This window comes from Pelophylax lessonae (genome assembly GCF_965119305.1).
Source record: "Pelophylax lessonae genome assembly, chromosome: 13".
Classification (NCBI taxonomy): domain Eukaryota; kingdom Metazoa; phylum Chordata; class Amphibia; order Anura; family Ranidae; genus Pelophylax; species Pelophylax lessonae.
The window spans coordinates 160,720,449-160,740,966 of NC_138780.1; the positions used below are offsets into that span (position 1 = coordinate 160,720,449).

The 20,518-nt window shown below is 42.5% G+C and overlaps 1 protein-coding gene across 1 annotated transcript in view; it reads right to left on the reverse strand.

Moving 5' to 3' along the window:
* TOGARAM1 (TOG array regulator of axonemal microtubules 1) overlaps positions 1 to 20,518 on the reverse strand; it is an 83,474-nt gene that overhangs the window by 57,701 nt on the left and 5,255 nt on the right. Inside the window, exons 2-3 of the mRNA XM_082242635.1 lie at positions 9,960 to 10,089; positions 2,010 to 2,254 (exon numbers count right to left, since the gene is read on the reverse strand). Coding sequence (XP_082098761.1) covers positions 2,010 to 2,254; positions 9,960 to 10,089 — 375 coding nt within the window. The remainder of the gene's footprint in view (positions 1 to 2,009; positions 2,255 to 9,959; positions 10,090 to 20,518) is intronic.

Below are 20,518 nucleotides of genomic sequence, written 5' to 3' on the forward strand. Positions count from 1 at the left end.
CCCGCAGCACTGCATCTCCTGTACCATCTGTGCCATCTCCTTACATTCTCCTGTGCCATGCCTGTACCATCTTCTGTGCCATGCCTGTACAATCTTCTGTATCATGCCTGTACCATCACCTGTGCAATGCCGTATCATCACCTGTACCATGCCCATATCATCACCTGTGCCATGCCCGTACCATCACCTGTGCCATGCCCGTACCATCACCTGTGCCATGCCCACAGCCCTGCATCTCCTGTACCATGCCCGCAGCCCCCGTTTTGTGTTTCGTGGTGGTCCAGTAGCTGCTGCATTTTCCACCCTAGGCTTATACTCGAGTCAATAAGTTTCCCACTTTTTTGTGGTAAAATTAGGTGCCTTGGCTTATATTCGGGTTGGCTTATACTCGAGTATATACGGTAAGCATATTAGTGAAAATTTAACATTAGATTCAATGCAAATAACTAGCCAGCACTAAAAAAAGTCTAACATAACATGCAGTAAAAGTGCCTTTAAAGTGTATTTCCACGTTTGCAACCAAATTGGGATAACACATTTTCTTTATATTTGGTACATGTTCCCATTTAAATAGTAAAACTTAAAAAAATAAATAAATAATTGGTTACATTTTACTTGTTTTTTTCTGAAACTGGCAAAAAAACTATGCTATACAGAAAGGGCTGGGGAGTTAATGTTTACCATAATTATCCCTGATAATTGTGTAAATTGCCGTGCTAAAATATGATAATGCACAAGGTGACTTAATTAAAAAGGAAATGCAACATATAAAATGTATATGCACATGCGTTTGTTCTACAAAGAAAAAATGTCCAGATTAGGCCTCCCAAAACACCGCAGTGACACTTTGCAGAAAAGGAGTGTTCAATCCACTTTCACAATCACCACGTGAGCCTTCACCAACAACAAGCAATGGACTCTTACCAGAACACGAGGACTCTACTACAGAGTCAAATCAGCATAAATATGACAATCCCATCAAGCAGAGAGCTGGTTCATATTATTTGGCTGGAGTTCAGCAGTATAACTTGTTAATACAATCAATGGTAACATCAATGGTGATTAAAACTGCTGAAGGCCAGCTCCTAGACCTTTAACCCCAACCATAAATACAAAAAATTCCACATAAAATCAAAATGGAAAAATCCACATGGTCTAAAATGATTTATTGAACTTCAAAGTATAAATACTACTCACATGGATAAAAACAACACACGGTTTGTATGCATAACAATCCAAAGATGCATTAAGGAGATTGCAAACAATGCTTCACAAAAGTTACCAGTCCAAGTAGGCGTGGTGACCTCATGTGCGTTAGCTTGGCCCAATGATGCCCCTGATGTTATCGCATAGGACGTAACTCGTTGGGCCAAGCTAACGCACATGACGTCGCCACGCCTACTTAGACTGGCAATTTTTGTGAAGTGTTGTTTGGAATCTCTTTAAAGCATTTTGGAATTGTTATGCACACAAAGCACGTGTTGTTTTTATTCATGTGAGCAGTATTCATAATTTGAAGTTCAATAAATCCTTTTAGACAGTTTCACACTATGTGGATTCTTCCATTTTAAGGTAATGTGGAATTTAGTGCATTTATGGTTAAGGTTAAAGATCAGCATTTTACAGTAATGTGCAGAATAGCAGGGTGTCCCTTTGTCAGGGGGGACCAACTAAATTTTCTCCCATTTCTAATTGTTTACAGTAGCTTGCAGCCTGCCCAATGCCTGCTTCAAACAAACACCTACAAAAAGGTCAAAAATAATTTAAAAATTATTTTTTTGCTGGCTGTGTGAATGGGAACAAGTATCAAGAATTTAGTGGGGTTTTCTCAAATTGACTGCTAAAACAAAATACGATTTGACCCGCATGTAAAAGTAATATGAACTATGTGTTAAGTAAAAGTCAAAAGCCCACAACTCCTATGATATGTTAGGTCTGACGACCTGTGAATCTCTTTGAAGTGAAAGAACTCAGCAGCAATATTACATCACTTAGTATTCAACACCAACCTCATCCCGATCGTCCTCGTCTCTAGTAGTCAATTCTAAGAGGTCAATGGTAATCTTCTCTTCCTCGCTGCTCTTCTGCGTGGGCTTCGGATTATCCCAAACATAGCTGCCTGGGATGGAATTAATTTCTGGCAATGACTTGGTGCTCTTGGCGATCGGAGGGACTGGCTTGGACCTGTTAAGATCTTTCTGTCCTGAAGGAAGTCTCACAAGTGAAGCTTTAAGTGGAACTGGAGAATCATTACCTGAAGATTTTTAAACACCAGACAACTGAATTAACATGTGCAATTTTAAGATAAAAAAAAAATTTTCAGTAAGAGCACGTTTAGGCTGCAATTTGTACATTTTAGTAAATTTTGATAATATTTACATTTTCATTAGTGCTAAGGTCAGGTGTAAGTGTTAACTTTTTAGGGCTTCCTTAAAGCACCTCTTCATCATCTTCTCCAGTCGTTCACATGAATAGCCCCCCACTAAAAAAAAAAAAGAAGAACATGACCTGCCCTGCCACCCCATGTATGTCACTCACCTAGGCAACAGACGTGCACGGTACTCGCTGTGCTTCCTTCGATATGCATATCACATATCCCAGGAGGCATACTGCTTCAGGCCTAGTGGTGCATCATCGGCCCGCCCGCTGAACCCAGAAGAGTCAGCGATGTTGTCACAAACAACATGGTGAAGTGGGACCCAGCGATGGCAGGGGATCAGAGGATCTAAGTGGGACAACACTGGATCTGCTGGGTGGGCAAGTATCTAAAATGGGTAAGAAAAAACAACAAAAAAAAAAAAAACCCCAAAAATGGGGGGGGGGGATTTTGGGTGAAGGTCCGCTTTTAGGGGTTAGGTGAAATGTTAAAGTCAGGTCAATGTAAAAGTGTTTAGGCTTAAAATGGTTGTAGAGGCTAAAGGTTTTTTTTACCTTTGTAGCGTGCCCCCCCCCCCCCCCCAACCTCCAGGAGCCTAGTGGTGACCACCAGAGACAGGAAGGGCCGATATTCCTCCTCAAAGTGCAGGTTACTAGGCATGGTGGGTGGTGTACAAGGTAGAAAGATGGGCGCCAGTCACTTTTAAACTTGAACAAAGAGAAGTTTATTTCTCACAACAGGAAAAATGTGGGAGAGGGGGGTAGGGCACAGGGCACCCTTAGTCAAAACAGCAGCAGACTTGCAGATCGGCAGACTCCTTAGACAAAAAAGTGTAGAAAAGGTAGACAGCAGTACAGAAAAAGAGCTTTTAAGCTGGAACCAGTAATCTGTACTTTGTAGCATAAGCTGTCTTCTATAGCAACAATATTCAACTTACAGCATCGTACAAAATTCTCTTGGATGAGATCTCTTGAAGTTTTCCCAGCCACTTCATAGTCCCTAGCTCATGACCAGTCAACTCTGGTACTTCCTCAGAACTCCATCCTTCTCAGTACTGCCTCCAAATAGTAAGCAGGCTCTCCCTTGCAGAGCCCTGAGCACATGGTTAGTGCTAAAATCCAATGATCACAAAGACTACAAATTAGCCAAGCTAGCTACCACCTAGCACAGCAAAATTAGCATCCCTGTTTAGGACATGGGTGCTACAATGCATCAAGGTAAAAAACCTTCAGTATGCAGTGTCCCCCGCAGCCTGCCCTAATACTTACCCGAGCCTGATCGCAATCCAGCGATGTGCACGAGAGCAGCTGCTCTCCCGGGTCTCTGCCTCCTCATTGGCTGAGAGACCGCATCGGGAGCCAATCACAGCTAGTGAGGAGAGAGAGCTGGAGGGTGGAGGAAAGCCCTGTTCTGTCTGTCTATGGACACACAGAGCGGGGCTCAGGAGCGAGCGTGCACGAGTGCCCCCCATGGCAAGCTGCTTGGAGAAGTGCAGAGACCAGAAGTGCGGACGGGGGACGCAAGAAAAGTAGGATTAGGGCTACTGTGTGAAAACCAAGCAGGTTTGTAGAACTTTTATTCTTTACCTTTAATATCACTTTAAGTTAAAGGTATTGTACACCTTCAATTTTTTTTGTTGTTTTAACTAGGTATTAGTGTAGTTATATTAGCAATAAAAAGGTATGCACACCACTATTATCTACACCATTGAACAGCCAACAATAGATTATTTTTTTAGAGGGCTTATACCTCTCCAAAGAGTATCAATCTGTTAGTACAATAATTTTAAATAAATAGAGTAAGCACCTCACATAACAAAAATGCTTTTGCAATAAAGTTGTTTTAGGCTTCTACACACAATTATACAATACGTACAAATATACAAGTATGGATGTATGTAATATCGCATTAAGCATTATACAGCAAAGGTATTCGCTCCACAGTTAACACCAACCAACAAAAATGTATGCAGGTACAGTGGATATAAAAAGTTTACACACCCCTATTAAAAATGTCAGCTTTCTGTGATGTAAAAAAAAAAAAGAGACAAAGATAAATAATTTCAGGACTATTTCCACCTTTAATGTGACCTATAAACTGTAAAACTCAGTAGAAAAAAAAAACTGAAATCTTTTAGGGGGGGGGGGGGGGGAGTAAAAATGAAAAACTAAAATAATGTGGTTGCATATGTGTGCACACCCTCTTTTAACTGGGGATATAGCTGTGTTCAGAATTAAGCAATCACATTCAAACTCATGTTAAATAGGATTCAGTACACACCTGCCATTATTTAAAGTGCCTCTGATTAACCCCAAAACATATCTGAAGTCTGCCAAAAGCATGTGGGAAAAGGGTTATGGTCTGATGAAACCAAGGTTAAACTTTTTGGCCATAATTCCAAAACATATGTTAGCCACAAAAAACAACACTTCCCATCATCAAAAGAACACCATACCCACAATGAAGCATGGTGGTGGCAGCATCGTGCTTTGGGGCTATTTTTCTTCAGCTGGAACAGGGGCCTTAGTCAAGCTAGAGGGAATTATGAACAGTTCCAAATACCAGTCAATATTGGCACGAAACCTTCAGGCTTCTGCTAGAAAGGTCAACATGAAGAGGAAATTCATCTTTCAGCATGACAATGACCCAAAGCGTACATCCAAATCAACAAAGGGGTATAAGGGGTATAAGGGTAAGAGAGACCTCAAACTCCCCAGATGGAGAGGTACTCAATGGGAATGGGGGAAGGGGAATTGGGAGGATTACTGGATTTTAGGGTACCAATATCTACTGATTATGAAATCAATGTAGCATATATTAAAATAAAATATCTTTATTCCATATAAAAATAGAACAAACAAACATACATAGTGACAATAGTACCATTCATAAGTTAAATTACTTTAGGCTGTCAACACCAAATCAACAAAGGAATGGCCGAGCTAGAAGACATTTTGGAATGACCCAGCCAGAACCCAGACCTGAACTTGATTGAAAATTTGTGGGGTGATCTAAAAGAGGGCTGTGCACAGAAGATGCCCTCGCAATCTGACAAATTTGGAGCATTTTTGCAAAGAAAAATGGGCAAATATTGCCAAGTCAAGACGTGCCATGCTGATAGACTCATACCCAAAAAGACTGAGTGCTGTAATAAAATCAAAAGGTGCTTTAACAAAGTATTAGTATAAGGGTGTGCACACTTATGCACCCATATTATTTTAGTTTTTTATTTTTACTTCCCTCCACCTAAAAGATTTCAGTTTGTTTTTTAACTGGGTTGTTTATAGGTCACAACAAAGGTGGGAAAAGTTCTGAAATTATTTATCTTTGTCTCATTTTACATCACAGAAACCTGACATTTTAACAGGGGTGTGTAAACTTTTTATATCCACTGTATATAGGTACAGTAAGCACCACTGTGGTGATATTCAGAAATATGTACAGGAATTCAGTAACCAAAATAGAATATTAGGAAGGATAGCTGAGTGAGTTTTCTATGCACCCTGGTGAATAGAAAAAGGAGGAAGAGGAAAAAAACATTTCAGGCTGTAGGAACCCCTTTTCTCAAGAACCTCCCTCCTAAGGCCCCTTTCACACTTGTGCGACTTGAAAATCTCATGATTTTCCTGCCGTGATTTTTACTAGGCTTGAAGCAATGCCTATGTCTTTGGACCTCAAAACGCATTAAAATCGGGCCAAAGTAGTGCAGGGATTACTTTGAAGTTGCTGCAACCTTACTTTGCACATGTATGAATGGGTATCATTGGAAAACATGGCAAACGGCATGTCGTGCAAATCCGATGTCCAAAGTTGCATGACAAGTTGCACAAGTGTGAAAGGGGCCTTAAGGTTTGGTTTTTTCTTCTCCTCCATTCAAACTTGCCATCATGCAGTACACTCTCCCTATTCCAACTGAGCTCAGCAGCAGCCGCTCTGCGCCATCCAACCTGCCATATGCATAGTGTGTGCTCTCCTTTAGCTGGAGGTTGAGGTACCAGAGGTTTCTGTGGAGAGGCACCCACAACAGCTGCATCTGTAATAGGACTATGTGCATCATTTAAAACCGGAGGAATGCTAGCATGTACTATTGAAATATTGAAATAGTGGGGTTTTTGGAAAGACTTGTTGAAGATGAACTTACACTATGTAGGCATAGATCTACACCCTGCTGCATTAAGACGCTGATTTTAGGATGTGCATGAATACTAAAAGGGAAATGGTTTGAGGCTGTGAAGCTTCAGGAATGCTACAATGACCACCAATTCACAGAAATCTTTCATTTAGCCGAATGTCTACCATTACGGACGTGCTGGAGGTCCACGTTCCCTTTGATCACCAACTTTATAATTAGTACATGGAAACATCAATGTGCTTCGGAAACACATAATTCCTAGCTGACAAATGCAATAGGCTTTCAGACGTGCTTCTTAACAAACAAATCCTACAGTGGAAACCCCCAGGCACTCCATACTGTTCTTCTACTTGGTGAGTCAGGAGGTGAAGCTTTTGTCTTCAAAACTACAAAGAAATCTAATTCTCTGGTGTAAGGGCAAATGTCACAAAGTTGAGCAGTTTAAATTAAGCATACATTGAAAAAAATACAGAGATCACCTTTGGTGAAAACCACACGTCAAAATGATCCCGTTAGGCCACGTTCACGTCTGGCAACTTGGGATCTGGCAACTTGTGATTGTGGCGATCTGCGATTTTTTGCTGGACTGAGAATTGCGGCAGAAAGATCGGATCCCTAACTGACATTTTTGACACTTTTGGGGGGGACCAGTGACATTACTACAGTAATTAGTGCTAAAAATATGCACTGTTACTGTACTGACACTGCCAGGGAAGGGGTTAATACTGGGAGTGATCAAGGGGTTAAATGTATGGCTAATGCTTACTGACTTGTGAGGGGGGGGTTCTGTGACATGCACAGAGATCGTAGTTTCAGCGTAGCTGAAACTGCGGATCTGTCCCTGCCTGTCAGTGAGAAGATCAGCCTGCTTTGTTTACATAAGCAGACGGGTCTTCTCTCTGTTTCCCAGACAAACGGGCGAGGAAGGCAGCAATCGCCGCCACTCCTCCCCCGGTCCAACTCTCGCTGTGTCTAAACACAGCGGCCGCGCGCTGCCGAAACCCCTTCCCCTCCAGTCCTGTAGTACTACGTGACTGGACCCAGGGGAGCCGCACTGCCGCAGTAATGTTACTGTGAGCAGTCGGCAAGTGGTTAAGACAACATTTGTGGTGACATTATGTAGGTTTCAAAATATGGTATATATTTCTGAATATTTTTTAATAAAGAATTAGAAACCACATCCTGTTTCCTTAGAATGACAATAGCACATTTCCCATGGATTCATCTGATTTAGTATTATTATCCAATCATATACAGCTTGGGGTTATATATATTCCTGAGGCTAATTAGGCTAATTAGACTTCCTGAAGACGTGATTTTGCGAAATGCATTGTGATCTGGTTTATCTTTGGAACTTCCGGTTTATCCAGCGACGTCATATCCAGCTCCTGTGGAACGCACGCCGCCCGCGGCCTCGGCAACACTCGGTGAAGGGTGACAGAGTCAGCTGCGAAACAGAGGGGGATGCTGTTTCCTATTCTTTGTGGCGGTTCTTACCAGTGCCGGGTTGGGAACTTTTTAATGTAAGCACAATTATTTTATTATCAATTGGGCTTTATTAAAACGGAGTTAAACTATTATCCATTTCTGTGTCCCTTACTTACATATGAACTCTGATTGGGAAGGAAAATAGGGTGCGATTGTGGGCCGGGCACCCATCCATTTTAATAGCTATATAGGTCCTGGTGGCCTGAATCCTTCTGGTGAGCATTTATCGTTTAATCCTACCCACAGGGTGAAAAGTGTTCCATAACTTCTCTACACGGTGTGGGTGCTTTGGCAGTCATACATTTTCATCACATGGCCATCGGACTTTATGCACCATAACTTGCCTGTTCTTTTAGTTGGACTGTTTGAACTATTAAAGCACTTTAATACAGTATATTGCATCAATTTGGGAAAGCAATATATCACGCATATGTTCTTTTATTTTACATTTTTATTCGTTACACTTATTCATTGACACAATTTTTTGTGTGTGTATATTTATCTAGAGCAGGGCTTCCCAAACATTTTTGGGCCCAGACCCACTTCTGAATACAGTTATTTTTCGGGACCCACTTGCTTGTAATTGAATATTGTAAAACGCTACAGAATTTGTTGGTGCTATATAAATGCAAAATAATAATAATAATGCATATTTTAAAGGGAGAGGGGGTGTTAAATTAAAAATATCAATTTACTACTTTTCAATTTATTATTGAATACACTTAATTAATATATAACTAAATATGTGTTGTTAAGAAACAACATTCAGACACAAGCTTACCTGCTCATGTCTTGGCAAACGAGTTCTAAGTAATCAGCACCCTTATAGACAGTATAAGGCAGGCAGAGGACAGAAATCAACCACCCCAGAACAGTGATCAGCAGGCTATAAGGCACTCACCCTCCTTCCTCTACCAGAGGTCCACAGTGAAGGTGAAGCCCCTGTTTGCCCCCTCCAGGGCCCAGCACACCTCACCCAGAGTCTCCATGATGAGGAGCTCTAGTCTGGTCTTGGTGTCCTGGCTCTTCTCCTTCAGATCCTCTACTGGGGTCACAGAAGCTACCATGAACTCCTGACACCGCCGGGCCACCTGGTCCTCCTATGACACAGAGGCTGCCGTTTCTGCCCGCTATAGCTGATCCTGAGAGAACCCCGCCGCCAAACTAGCCACCACTGCTGCCGCCAGCAGGACCGAGAAAATGTCTCTGCACCCCATGAACATATCCTACCTACCACATAACAGCCCACATACGTACTCACTGATGCAAGTATCCTCCTCGCGGTGAAAGCAGACCAGCCTCCGTAAACTGCATGGGCGGGTTCCTGAATCCATTGCGATTTGACTGCTCTGGCTTTCTGTAATTTGTGCGGGCTCACTCTCAGTGAATTCCAGCTCAGCGCGACCCACTCAAACGCAGCTCGTGACCCACCAGTGGGTCCCGTCCCACAGTTTGGGAACTCCTGATCTAGACACATTCTCAGTTTGGTTCAAACCTTAGCTCATCCTTAGTCAAGCCTTATGCCCTAACTGAAATACCCAACCACACAGCCTCTTGTGTACATTTAACAACAGGGCATGCTGGAACATACAGCAGCTAACAGCAAATCGCCAATCGCCGTTGGGTTTTCATCTGGTTATTGCACACAAGAGTGCTATGACTGTCCCAGATCAGTTAAAATACTGAACAACTACGTTGATAACAGAATAAATAAGAATATGTTGCTTCGCTAAGGATGTACAATCTCAGATGGACACATACTCAATAAGACAGAGGCAGGCAACAACTAAGCAAATAGCACTTTCAGAAAGCCTGCCATGACCTGCCATTGATGCATCAATACCTAAAATGTATAAGATTTTAGAAATAAATAATAAAAATGTTAATTTAAAGCTCAGTAGAAAAAAAAAAAAAAAAAACTAGCTTCCCTTTATATGGGTACAATATGAAGATGGCAGTTACCAGAGAATGCAAGCAGTGGCTCCTTTTGTATGCTGAATGTGGTAGGCATCTGCTTGGCAGAAGAATTTCTGACCTTCGCTGTTGGGGTTTTCACAATGGGCGTATGGTGCACATCAAACTTGGAAGACAGCTGAAAGAAGGATAAAAGAAACTGGTAAGTGAAAAAAACAGAACATTTGGGTGGAATGTAAACATAACATAGGGGCATACACACTACCATTTTTAAAGGTAAGCCCAAATCACAGGACTCCACAATTCAGCAAGAAAGGGTGCTGGCCCAGCTGACAACTACATCCACATAAAGAAATTTGGATGGCTGTACTCCAAAAAAAGTTGAAAAGCAAATTAGAAAGTGGGTTCATAAAAACATCCAAAAGTACATATACAGGGGAGAGAGGGCGATGGTCAACATGCGGGAGTGATGTTATCGCGCCTCCGGCCAATCAGATGGCCGGAGGACGCGAACCAGGAAGCAGGACGGCCGGACATGTCGGCCGTCCTGTCGCTGAGGGGGCGGCACTTCGGGGGCTTTGTTTTAAGGTAAGTACTTCATAATGAGCTAGTATGCAATGCATACTAGCTCATTATGCCTTTCTCTTTACAGGGCTTTTTTTTTCTCGTTTTTTTTAAATGACTTTACTTCCTCTTTAAGAGGAAAAAGAAAAAGATGCACACATTAGGTATTTAGGTACAAATACTGTCTTTAAATATCAGTTAAAAGCCAACACGTTTTGAGGGTAATACTCTCGCTTCTTCAAGGTGGTCATATGTAAAGGAATGGACATATACTGTATAAGCCCTGAAGAAGGAAGAATATCTAATGGACATTTTTTCTTCATAACTGTAGATTATTGTATTATATTTCGTATGTATTGCACACTACACTTATTGTGCACACGGCACTAATAATGTTTTCATTACGTTTCCATTCTTTCGAGTCCCGGTTAGAATGAGCCTGCCTATGTTACGCCCCTTGTTAACCATAAGCCCCCATTCACACTGGAGCAGCGCGCCGCTACCTCGGAGCGGCCGCCACGGACTTCGTAACATTGAAGTCTATGGCGGTCGCCTCCTGGTCGCCCCAAAGAAGCTCCGGACCCTTTTTCTGAGTCGGAGCGACTTGTGTCGCTCCTATCAGAACGGGTCCGCAGCTTCCCTATGGGAGGCGACCTGTGAGGCGACCAGGTCGCCTCACAGGTCGCCCCAGTGTGAACGGGGGCTAAAAGTACAATTGTAATAATATTGTGATACCTACGTAATCATGTATATAAAAGCCTTCAATTGCGTCAAATAAAACAGAACAGTTATTTTGGAAGGATGTGGGGTGTATCTTTTTGTCTGTTCCCTACTGCAGTACCGTAGTTATTAATTTGGAACCACTAATCAATATGAGGATAGGAGTTGCCTATCTATAAAATGTCCAGAACATAGCTTATGATGGAGTGGAGATTGACTGGAATCCTGCTTAGATTTTCTTGCGGTCTATGAGATTTACCATGGTCACTGGAACAGGGGAGGTGTTCTTTTCAATGAGACTACTGAATTAAAAAAAAAAAGGCTTCGGACGGAGCTTGGCTTTCAAGCAAGCAATGACAATTAAATAATGGCAAGTACCGAGTACCAAAGCCAGCCAAACTTGCAAGAACGTAATAAAATCAATTAATTATTCCGGCCAAACTTCAAAATACTAGGCTAGAATAGAAGAGAAATAAAACAACTTGGCCATGGCAGAGATTGAACAAGTTCTTATCATTTGTCTCTTGGCAACATCACACCTTCACTATTCATGCAGCAAGCAAACAAAGGGCAGACAATTGAAACACTGCAGGCTTCTCCGACTCTGGGCAGAAATAATATTTAACTTGTGCGTCAAACAAATAAAAGTGACACAAGGCCAGATAAATATTCCAACTTCAAAAAAAAAAAAGACTTCTGTCTACAGGAAAACACAAACATATCAACTCCTTTTGGCCTGGTTACTATGTGACGGTGACCGTTCTTACACATTTAATTTACATTCCGTAGAAGGTTCAGGGACAGCTTAGTGCTAAAGATGGACCAAAAGGAACTGAAAAGCCCTTCCGTAGACACAGCAAAGTACAGTAAGCCTTTAATTCCAGGGTAAATCCAAACAAAAATTAGAAGTTTACTATTCATTTTTAAAATAAAAACAATTAATGCAGTTATGCAATGAAAAGAAAAAAATGTTATATCCATCTATAGCTTTATCATATATATATATATATATATATATATATATATATATATATATATATATATATATATATATATATATATATATATATATAAATATAATGTTTAGCACCCTCCGAGGTAGGTGCTAGTGACAGAGTATAGTTTTTGGCTCTGTCTGCCTATCAGAGGAGCAGCAGGTAAATCTATATTGCTTTCTGCCTACCAGAGAGCAGGATCTGTGAGTTAGGTCTGCTCAGTGTGTGATTCATTGGGTCTAGAGAGTGTTTTCACACTGGTCCAATAGGGAGGCATGTTGGACAGTGGGAGGAAACCTGACCAATGAGTACACAGGCTTTGATACAGTCCTGGTGATTGGTAGAGAATGGCTGTCTCAGTGCATTATGGGATACTGTATAAAAGCCAGGAGCTGTGGAGTCTTTGGCTGGTGGGCAGAGTCCCGGAGGGAGAGTGGCGGCTGCCTCCTCCTCTGTAGCAGTGGCACGTGGTTACAAGCAGTCGGCCTGGGGACCAGAGGAAAGGAACTGAACCCAGAGGTCCAGGAGAACTGACTGGAGGAGTAGAGACACTGGAGACCCTGGAAAAACAGTATCTTGAGTACAGGGGATCATGTCTAGGGGCCTGACCTGAGGGGGGGGAACACTCCGGTGAAGGATGGTCAGAGGAAGGGTGTCAGCCTGTAGAGTGAAAAGGGGATACTAGGCAGGTATCCTGAAGATAATCTACCTAAGTCGTATGAACAGAGACTTGACCTAAATTCATCTAGAGGCCGGGGAATCTGCAGCCTGGCTGCATCTTCAGAGAGGAGTCCTCATCCATTGTGAGCAGTTCAATTTGGAGTATCCTACTATTCCCTTCTCCCATCCCTATTTAAAATAAAACACCAAAAACAACTACATAACCCTGGACTGATCATTTATATATATATATATATATATATATATATATATATATATATATATATATATATATATATATATATATATATATATATATATATATATATATATATATATATATATATATATATATATACACACACACACACACACACACACACACACACACACACACACATACATATACACACACACACATACACACACATACATACATACATACATACATACATACATACATACATACACACACTAGATTGTCAAAAATATTGGGACGCCTGCCTTTACACGCGCATGGACTTTAATGGCATCCCAGTCTTAGTTTAGTCTGTAGGGTTCAATATTATGTTGGCCCATCCTTTGCAGCTAGAACAGCTTAAATTCTTCTGGGAAGGCTGTCCACAAGGTTTTGCAGTGTGTCTATGGGAATGTTTGACCATTCTTTCAGCGCATTTGTGAGGTCAGGCACTGATGTGGTCGAGAAGGTCTGGCTCATGGCCTCTGCTCAAATTCATCCCAAAGGTGTTCTATCGGGTTGAAGTGCAGGCCAGTCAAGTTCCTCCACCCCAAATCGCTCATTTAGGTCTTTATGGACCTTGCTTTGTGCACTGGTCATTTGGTGGAGGGGGATTATGGTTTGGGGTTGTTTTTCAGGGGTTTGGCTTGGCCCCTAAACTCCAGTGAAGGGAACTCTTAAGGCGTCAGCATACCAAGACATTTTGGACAATTTCATGCTCCCAAGTTTGTGGGAACAGTTTGGGGATGGCTCCTTCCTGTTCCAACAAGACTGCACACCAGTGCACAAAGCAAGGTCCATAAAGACATGGATGAGGGAGTTTGGGGTGGAGGAACTTGACTGGCCTGCACAGAGTCCTGACCTCAATCCGATAGAACACCTTTGGGATGAGTTAGAGGGAAGACTGCGAGCCAGGCCTTCTTGTCCAACATCAGGGACTGAGCTCAGTAATGCACTTCTGGAAGAATGGTCAAACAATCCCAATAGATACACTCCTAAACCTTGTGGGCAGCCTTCCCAGAAACGTTGAAGCTGTTATAGCTGCAAAGGGTGGGGCAACTCAATATTGAACCCTACTGACTAAGACTGGGATGCCATTAAAGTTCATGTAAAAGGTAGGTGTCCCAATACTTTTGACAATCTATCTACACACACTATATTGTCAAAAGTATTAGGATGCCTGCCTTTACACGCACATGAACTTTAATGACATCCCAGTCTTAGTCCGTAGGGTTCATTATTGAGTTGGCCCACCCTTTGCAGCTATAACAGCTTCAACTCTTCTGGGAAGGCTGTCCACAAGGTTTAGGAGTGTGTCTATGGGAATGTTTGACCATTCTTCCAGAAGAGCATTTCTGAGGTCAGACATTGATGTCAAAAGCAGAAGGCCTGTCTCGCAGTCTCCGCTCTAATTCATCCCAAAGATGTTCTATCGGGTTGAGGTCAGGACTCTGTGTAGGCCTCCACCCCAAATTCGCTCATCCATGTCTTTATAGACCTTGCATTGAACCCTACAGAATAAGACTGGGATGCCGTTAACCTCTTCACACAAACCGACGTACCTGTACATCAACTTGCAGGAGTGGTTGTACTGGGATGATGTCTGAAGCTGCAGGCATCAACCAGGTACCATTTTTTAGAGCCGGCGATCGGCTTTCAGGAGAAAGAAGCCGCTCAGCCGTAATCCCAGCGAGCGGGAGGGGACGTCCCCCCTCTCCCGCGGCTCAGCCCGAGTCTCCTGTCCTACCGGGTGACCCAAGCAACCAGCCAGCATGTCCCCCGGCTGGTTGGAGTCCAAAACGAAGCTGTATTTGGCTTCGATTGGATATCCGATCATGTAACCCAGAAGTGACGTCACTTACAGTTGGCGCCGATTTAAAAAAAAAAAAAAAAATCTTAGTATTCAAAAATGCCAATTTTGGCATTATAAATACATTGAAGTGCAGTGGAGGAGTGAGGGGTCTGGAGTCTTTTAGACCCCCCCCCCCCAATCCCTCACTAAAGAGTATCTGTCACTGCCCATTACTATCAAAAGGGATGTTTACATTGCTTGTGACAGCAATAAAAGTGATCAGATTTTAAACTGTGTTAAAAATAAAAAATTAAATAAAATAAATAGGAAAAAAATATTTTAAAGTGCCCCGTCAGCTCGCACACAAAAGAAAAACGCATACTTAAGTCGCACCCCAAATGAAAACGGTGTTCAAATCACACATTTGAGGTATCGCCAGAGCGATACCTCAAAAAAAGACCTCCTCTGTAACTCTAAACTGGTAACCAATAAAAAAAATTTAAAGCGTAGCCTATGGAGATTTTTTAAACCGTAACATGTTAGGTATCTATTTACTTGGCGTGACATCTTTCACAATATACAAAAAAATTGGGCTAACTTTACTGTTTAGTTTTTTTTTTTTTTAATTCTGTGAAATACAATTTTTCCCAAAAAATTGCATTTGAAAGACCACTGTACAAATACAGCGTGACAAAAAATATTGCAACGACCACCATTCTACTCTTCTTTGTCTTAGTCTTTGCTAAAAAATATATATATATATATATATATATATATATATATATATATATATATATATATATATATATATATATATATATATATATATATATATATATATATATATATATATAATGTTTGTGGGTTCTAAGTAATTTTCTAGCAAAAAAATACTGATTTTAATTTGTAAATGTGTAGGAAATAGGCTTGGCCCTTAAGGTGTGTGTGTGTGTTTCTTTTTAATATACACTGCTCAAAAAAATTAAAAAAGAGCACTTTTTAATCAGAGTACAGCATCATGTTAATTAAACTCCTGGGATATGGATCTGGTCAGTTAAGTAGCAGAGGGGGTTGTTAATCAGCTTCAGCTGCTTTGGTGTTGATGAAATTAACAACAGGTGCACTAGATGGGCAGCAATGAGACAACCTCCAAAAAAGGAATGATTTTACAGGTGGAGGCCACTGACATTTTTTTTTCCCTAATCATCTGTTCGGACTCTTTTTTTCACTAGTTTTGCATTTGGCTAGGGTCAGTGTCACTACTGATAGCATGAGGTGATACCTGGACCCTATAGAGGTTGCACAGGCAGTCCAACTCCTCCAGGATGGCACATCAATACATGTCATTGCCATAAGGTTTGCTGTGTCTCCCAGCACGGTTCTAAAAGCATGGAGGAGAGTCCAGGAGACAGGCAGTTACTCTACGAGAGTTGGACAGGGCCGTAGAAGGTCCTTAACCCATCAGCAGGACCCGTTTCTGCTCCTTTGTGCAAGAAGGAACAGGATGAGAACTGCCAGAACCCTACATAATGACCTCCAGCAGGCCACTGGTGTGAATGTCTCTGACCAAACAATCAGGAACTGACTTCATGAGGATGGCCTGAGGACCCAATGTCCTCTACTGGGCCCTGTGCTCACTACCTGGCACCATGGAGATCGATTGGCATTTGCCATTAAACACCAGAATTGGCAGGTCTGCCACTGGCGCTCTGTGCTTTTCACAGATGGGAGCAGGTTCACCCTGAGCACATGTGACAGACGTGAAAAAGTCTGGAGAAAGCCTAGAGAACGTTGTGTTGCCTGTAACATCGTTCAGCAGGACCAGTTTTGGTGGTGGGTCAGTGATGGTCTGGGGAAGCATATCCATGGAGGGGTGCACAAACTTCTACAGGCTACACATTGACACCCTGACTGCCATTAGGTATCTGGATGAAATCCTCTGACCCATTGTCAGACCTTACACCGATGCAGTGGGTCCTGGGCTCCTCCTGGTGCACGACAATGCCCAGCCTCATGTAGAGAGAGTATGCAGCCAGTTTCGGAAGGATGAAGGAATTGATACCATTGAATGACCCCCACGCTCGCCTGACCTAAATCCAAATAGAAGACCTCTGGGACACTATGTTTCGGTCCATCTAACGCCGCCAGGTTGCCCCTCAGTCTGTTCAGGAGCTCAATGATACTCTGGTCCAGATCTGGGAGCAAATACCCCAGGACATCATCTGTTGTCTCATTAGGAGCATGCCCAGACATTGTCGTCAGGGCATGGATACAAGCACGTGGGAGTCATACAAACTAGAGTACCATTTTAAGTTGCTAGTCCCCCAGACAATTTGTCCCGTGGCGCCTGAGACGTAAGCTTGATCCAAAGGGCCGGCACCGGACCGATCCCCAATGAGCCACGGTGGAACAGCCACCAGTCTCAAAAATTCCACCTGAGGTTTCCCGGCCAATGCACCAAGGAAATGTTGCAGTAAATAGTTAATGAAACTCTGGAAATGGAATTTCTTTGCAGGAAACAAGCTTTTTTTATTCATTCATTCACTAGCGAAGGGACCCAGACTGGCTCATGCCCACTTGCCAAGTCCCCAAAATAGGCGTGTACATCACTTATATATCCACAGTTACGTCACAAGTGCATATACAAAAGTACAAAAAAATTAAATTTCTTTCAGCTTAGCAAGACATACTTCTCTTTCTGCATCTCTTTTCCTGTAAATTGCGATTTCAGACCTGCGGTTTTGTCTCACATGTCTGTATTCATTACTAAAACAGGAAGTTAGAGGGGGCCGAGAGTGAGGGGGGGCTGAGAGTGAAAGGGGGGGTCGAGAGTGCACAGCTCTGTTCCTCTGGCTGGCTTCTGTAGTTCCACAAGCTTGTCAGAACAACCATCCACCATGTTAGAAGGCTTTTCAGCTGATGCCACAAGCTCAGACAGACAGAGTAGGTTCCTACATGTGCAGAGCATTCAAGTGAATGAGCTGCTGTACCCAGGGAAAAATGTCCCTGACCTTTTTTAACAAAACACACCATAAACCACTTACCGACCGCCCACCGTCGATTTACTTCAGTACTTTGAGGCTAAATACCGGGGTTATGGCAGCAGATAGCTGCCATAACCACGGTATTCTTCGAAACGGCGGGTGGTCCTCTTTCAGATAAGGGTGGTCCCGGCAGATTCGCTGCGGGATCACCCTTACGGTGCGGCGGAAGAGGCGACGATACACACACACAAATTTTTTTTTTTTTCTTTTTTAGTGTAGTTGTGAGGTCTGAGGTCTTTTTGACCCCAGATCTCACAATAAAGAGGTCCTGTCATGCTTATTTCTATTACAAGGGATGTTTACATTCCTTGTAATAGGAATAAAAATGATCACATTTTTAATTTTTTTTTAAAAGCTGTAAAAATAAAAAATAAATAAAATAAATAGGAAAAAAAAATTAAAGAGCCCTGTCCCCGTTAGAGCGAGAGCAATAATAAGCTGGTAGACATTTTTAAAGTGTCGCCTTCGGGGATTTTTAAGTACCAATGTTTGTCGCCATTCCACGAGCGTGCGCAATTTTGAAGCATGACACGTTGGGTATCTATTAACTTGGCGTAACATTATCTTTTACATTATAGAAAAAATTGGGCTAACTTTACTGTTTTCTTTTTTTTTTTATTAAAAAAAGCGATTCTTTTCCAAAAAAAGATCGCTGTGCAAATACGGTGTGATAAAAAATATTGCAACGATCTCCATCTTATTCTCTAGGGTCTCTGCTAAAAATATATATATAACGTTTGGGGGTTCTATAAAAAAGAGAAAAAAAACTGATTTTAGCTTGTAAACAACAAGTGTCAGAAATAAGCCCGGTCCTTAAAAGGAACTCCGTGGTTTTGCAACCGCGAAAATGAGCAGTTTTCGCCAATGTGTGGAATGTCATTAAGAATTAATGGTACCCCAGCGTTTCTGCAAAAAAGCAGCACGTTCTGCTGCAAGTCGGAAACATGCAAGATTACACACGCACATATGTGAACCTAGGCTTAGAGAAGAAGGCAGTGCAATCAGGTTTGCTACACTCACTTTTTTCCTCACTTCCTATTAAGGTGACAACAGTTCCATCAGACAGGAAGTGAGGTTAAATCTCCAGCAGCAACAAAGAAATAAAAATGTTTTTTTCTTTAGTGGAGTAGGGGAAGGCTAGAATGAAGAGAGGAAGGGGAGGAAAAAAAAAAACCCACGAAAAAAAAAATGAGATTGTAGCATGACATAACCACCTTGGTACTGTATTTTGGTTTTAGATATGCCTTACAGACAATAAATACAGCCTACTGCACGGTTTTACAACAAATACTTAGGTTTTAATTCCTTCATTCCTTTCTCATTATAAAACTAGGCAGATTCTGGGTTCCTGCTGCTCAAGCATTTTACTTCTCAGAATAGACAAAGATAGAGCAATAAAAGCAGAGACTAAAATTAGCTGCATCATAATGCTGGTGTGACATGACTTCATAGGCATTGCAAAGGATCTGGTAACCAGCATCTCTAGGTGGCAAATTACAACTCAAAAGGGGGAACCTGGGATATATTTAAAACTAATTATACGGAAAATAGAACCGAGAGTTCTGTAAAGTCATAAAAACCTCTTCTGAATTTGTGGCATTCAAATACAAACCTGCCTTATTGGTTTTTTAAAAGCCAAGAAACAAGAATGTAATATACTGCATCTCACTAGTTCTGAGATGTAGTGACAGCATTCGTTTTATTTTTTCAGGCTTTAGTTTCTACCTGGTGATCCCACCAATAAAATGCTACCTGTCCTAGGGTGATCCTACCAATACCACGATTCCCAAGCTAGGGTGAGCCTGCCAGTAACACGCTTCCCGTCCTAGAGTGATCCTGACGGTAACACGCTTCCCGTCCTAGAGTGATCCTGACGGTAACACGCTTCCCGTCCTAGAGTGATCCTGACGGTAACACGCTTCCCGTCCTAGAGTGATCCTGACGGTAACACGCTTAGCCGTCCTAGAGTGATCCTGACGGTAACGCGCTTAGCCGTCCTAGAGTGATCCTGACGGTAACGCGCTTAGCCGTCCTAGAGTGATCCTGACGGTAACGCGCTTAGCCGTCCTAGAGTGATCCTGACGGTAACGCGCTTAGCCGTCCTAGAGTGATCCTGACGGTAACGCGCTTAGCCGTCCTAGAGTGATCCTGACGGTAACACGCTTAGCCGTCCTAGAGTAATCCAGACGGTAACACGCTTAGCCGTCCTAGAGTAATCCAGACGGTAACCCGCTTAGCCGTCCTAGAGTGATCCAGACGGTAACACGCTTAGCCGTCCTAGAGTGATCCAGACGGGAACACGCTTCCCGTCCTAGAGTGATCCAGACGGGAACACGCTTCCCGTCCTAGAGTGATCCTGACGGTAACACGCTTCCCGTCCTAGAGTGATCCTGACGGTAACACGCTTCCCGTCCTAGAGTGATCCTGACGGTAACACGCTTCCCGTCCTAGAGTGATCCTGACGGTAACACGCTTCCCGTCCTAGAGTGATCCTGACGGTAACACGCTTCCCGTCCTAGAGTGATCCTGACGGTAACACGCTTCCCGTCCTAGAGTGATCCTGACGGTAACACGCTTCCCGTCCTAGAGTGATC